Source organism: Acomys russatus, unplaced genomic scaffold (assembly GCF_903995435.1).
Source record: "Acomys russatus unplaced genomic scaffold, mAcoRus1.1, whole genome shotgun sequence".
Classification (NCBI taxonomy): Eukaryota; Metazoa; Chordata; class Mammalia; order Rodentia; family Muridae; genus Acomys; species Acomys russatus.
In genome coordinates this window covers 31,724-35,109 of record NW_026131509.1, presented here as the reverse complement: position 1 = coordinate 35,109, position 3,386 = coordinate 31,724, and the positions used below count along the sequence as shown (strand labels likewise).

Below are 3,386 nucleotides of genomic sequence, written 5' to 3'. Positions count from 1 at the left end.
AGCTGAGCATCAAAAACAATAGAAATAACAAAAAGCCTACAAACACATGGAAACTGATCACTCTTCTATTCAGTGACAACTGGGTCATGGATGAAATAAAGAAAGAAATCAAAGACTTCCTAGACTTTAATGAAAATGAAGGCACAACATAGCCAAACCTTTGGGACACAATGAAAGCAGTGCTAAGAGGAAAATTCATAGCACAAGGTGCCTTCACAAAGAAACTGGAGACATTGCATATAAGCAAGTTAAGTAACACCTGAAAACTCTTGAAAAAAAGAGGCAGACTCACACAAGAGAAGTAGATGCCTGGAAATAATCAAACTCAAGGCTGAAGTCAATAAGTTAGAAACAATGAAAACAATACAAAGAATCAATGAAATCAAGAGCTGGTTCTTTGAGAAAATCAACAAAAGAGACAAACCCTTAGCCAAACTCACTAATAGGTAAAGGGAGAGTACACAAATTAACAAAATCAGAAATGAAAAGGGAGAAATAACAACAGATACCAAGGAAATCCAAAGAATCATTAGGTCTTACTTCAAAAGCCTATATGCCACAAACTTTGAAAATCTAGAGGATATGGATAATTTCCTTGATAAATTCCACTTTCCAAAGTTAAATCAAGATCAGGCAAATTAAACAGTCCTATATCCCCTAAGGAAATAGAAGCAGTCATCAAAAGTCACCCAACCAAAAAGACCCTGGGCCAGATGGATTCAGCACAGAATTCTACCCAAACCTTCAAAGAAGAACTAATACCAATACTCCTCTAACTATTCCAAAAAATAGAAACGGAAGGAACTCTACCAAACCCATTCTATGAAGCCTCAATCACCTTAATACCTAAGCCACACAAAGACCCAACAAAAAAGGAGAATTTGAGACCAATCTCCCTATTAATATAGACACAAAAGTACTCTACAAAAGATATACATACAGGAAAACCATTCAAACATGGAAAAAGCATTTAAAATAATGTAAGTTACTCTAAAAAACACTGAGGTAATTGTCCAGAAGATTGTGGGATAGGAATTTTTATTTTCATATGACCAAAATTGTCCCCACTTCTTCTCAGATGTCTCAGATCCACTGAAGACTTGGCAGAGGCTGCGCAGGCTGACTACCAGTGCTCATCGTTTCCTGCTTCAGTATTATGGGTGGGTTACACCATCTGCTTCAACTTCCTGCTGTGCTGCCATCCATGACATGATGGGCTATGCTCTCAAGTGTAAGACAAAACAGATCTGCTCTCCATTAAGGTGCTTTGTTGGGATATGTCACCACAAAGAAAAGAAGAAACAAATTGTCATCTGGGACCTCTGCTGCTGACCTCTGTGATGGGGAACCAGAGAAATGTGTTACTGTGTGCTACATAGAGAATAGTTACTGTGACCTCAGAAACAAAGCACCCAGCTGCTGGAGCAGTTCATGTTGATATGCCATCACACACACACACAGAGAGAGAGAGAGAGAGAGAGAGAGAGAGAGAGAGAGAGAGAGAGAGAGAGAGAGAGAGAGAGAGAGAGAGAGAGAGAGAGAGAGAGAGTGAGCAAGCACATCATAAAGAGAGGCAGAGAAAAACACTATAAAAACTCATCTGACAATGGAAAGCTGAAAGTTGAGTATGCATTTGGACAATTCAAGGGTTAGTATACACTGTACTTGTGGGGAGAATCTCTGTGAACAGGTGGCTCACACACAGAAGAATCCAGCCCTCCATGTCCTTCAGGACTTTCTGAACAGGTTGTAACTCTGTCACTCAGAGCTCTGTGTGCTCTCAGCGCCCCCTGCTGATCATCAGCTCCCTGCAGGGAGGTTTGGGTCTGAGTTCTCAGTATCATTCACTCACTGTGTCTCTGGCACAGTAATATGTGGCTGTGTCCTCAGACCTCAGACTGTTCATGTCCAGGTACAGGGTGTTCTTGCCATTGTCTCTGGAGATGGTGAATCGGCCCTTCACGGCATCGGCATAGTAGGTACCACTACTAGTACTAATGGAGGTGACCCACTCCAGGCCCTTGCCTGGAGGCTGGCGGACCCAGCTCATCCAGTAGCTACTGAATGTGAATCCAGAGGCTGCACAGGAGAGTTTCATGGACTTTCCAGGCTGTACCAAGCCTCCCCCAGACTCCACCAGCTGCACCTCACACAGGACTCCTGAAAACATGGAGAATACTAGTCAGAAAAGTGGCACAATTTTTCTCTTTCTTATGTCCACACAACACACAGCATCTCTTCTCCATAAATTACCTTTTAAAATCAAGACAAAGAAAATCAAGCTGATCGTCAAGTCCATGGTGAGTGGTCTGTGTTCAGTGCTGATCACTGAATGGGAGGATCTCGAAATCCAGGGCTGAGCTCCTCTGCCAGAGCTGCAGGGTCAGGGCAGGACTGTTTTTCATGGGCACAGAGAAGCCTCATTTGCATGTCTTCCTGCTGTAGCAGGCTATGTTGTTGGACCTGGGCAGGAAGCAGTGTTCACAGCTGATATAAGACATCAAAGACTGATGACAGTTACAGAAATTAACACAGAATGGTTGCTCTTTATGTGCCACGAACCGTCTCAGTCAGGTATAGGTCCTTGGGAACGGGAGTTCTCAAAGCATTGATGGACAAGAAGTTGGTGAAGTGACAAAGAGACAAACCTAGGGAAAGTTTGAATGTGAGTTTATTTTGCAGGCAAGCAGTCTAGATTTTTATCTACATTTCTTGAAACAGGGAGTGTTTTGTGGCTACATTTCCCATGGAGTCGTTTCAAGGACATTCAGTGAACCAATCAGGCATACACAGTATAAAGTAGAGAAAGCAAAGTAATAGTGTTGTCATTTTTGAGTTACTGACTTGAATGAAACAACTCAGGATACAGAATGCCAAGTAAAGACATCATCATTCTTGAGTTATTGGCTTGGTATCAGTATGCATGTGTTCTCTTTGTCAAGGATCAATGTTCTGACATTTAACTTTTGCCCAGCACCTGTGTGCTTGGAGTGTGTCAACCAAGACAGTTTTTTTAGTTCTCCTTTCTAATATCTGAGTGCCACTATTTGGAACTATTTGAAATACTTTAATTCTCTGTAAGTCATAATATAAATTATTAACTAATGAATATTTTTTAGCCATGTTTCTGTTAATAAGTGAAGAAGGCCAGCAGACCTTGGCAGTGAACTCTGGGCTTGAACGATCCCTGGCTGTAGTCCCATGTTAGGGCATTTAATTGAAATGTCATCGTGTTTGAAGTGCCCTGGTATGGGAGTACTGTTATTAGAAAGGATAAAGACAGAATATGCCAACACAATGAGAAAAAAAAGGCTGTGATCAATTACTGCTGGCAGGAACATCAGACCCATGCCAGGAGGCTCTCCCTGGAAAGGGTATGCACCTCA

The 3,386-nt window shown here is 41.9% G+C and overlaps 1 gene segment (V, D, J or C); it reads right to left on the bottom strand.

Moving 5' to 3' along the window:
* Nucleotides 1–1,759: 1,759 nt before the first annotated feature.
* Nucleotides 1,760–2,384, bottom strand: LOC127186258 (Ig heavy chain V region 914-like). The segment is given in 2 exon segments: nt 1,760–2,160; nt 2,254–2,384. Coding segments are annotated over 2 exon segments (366 nt in total).
* Between the last annotated feature and the right edge of the window lie 1,002 nt (nt 2,385–3,386).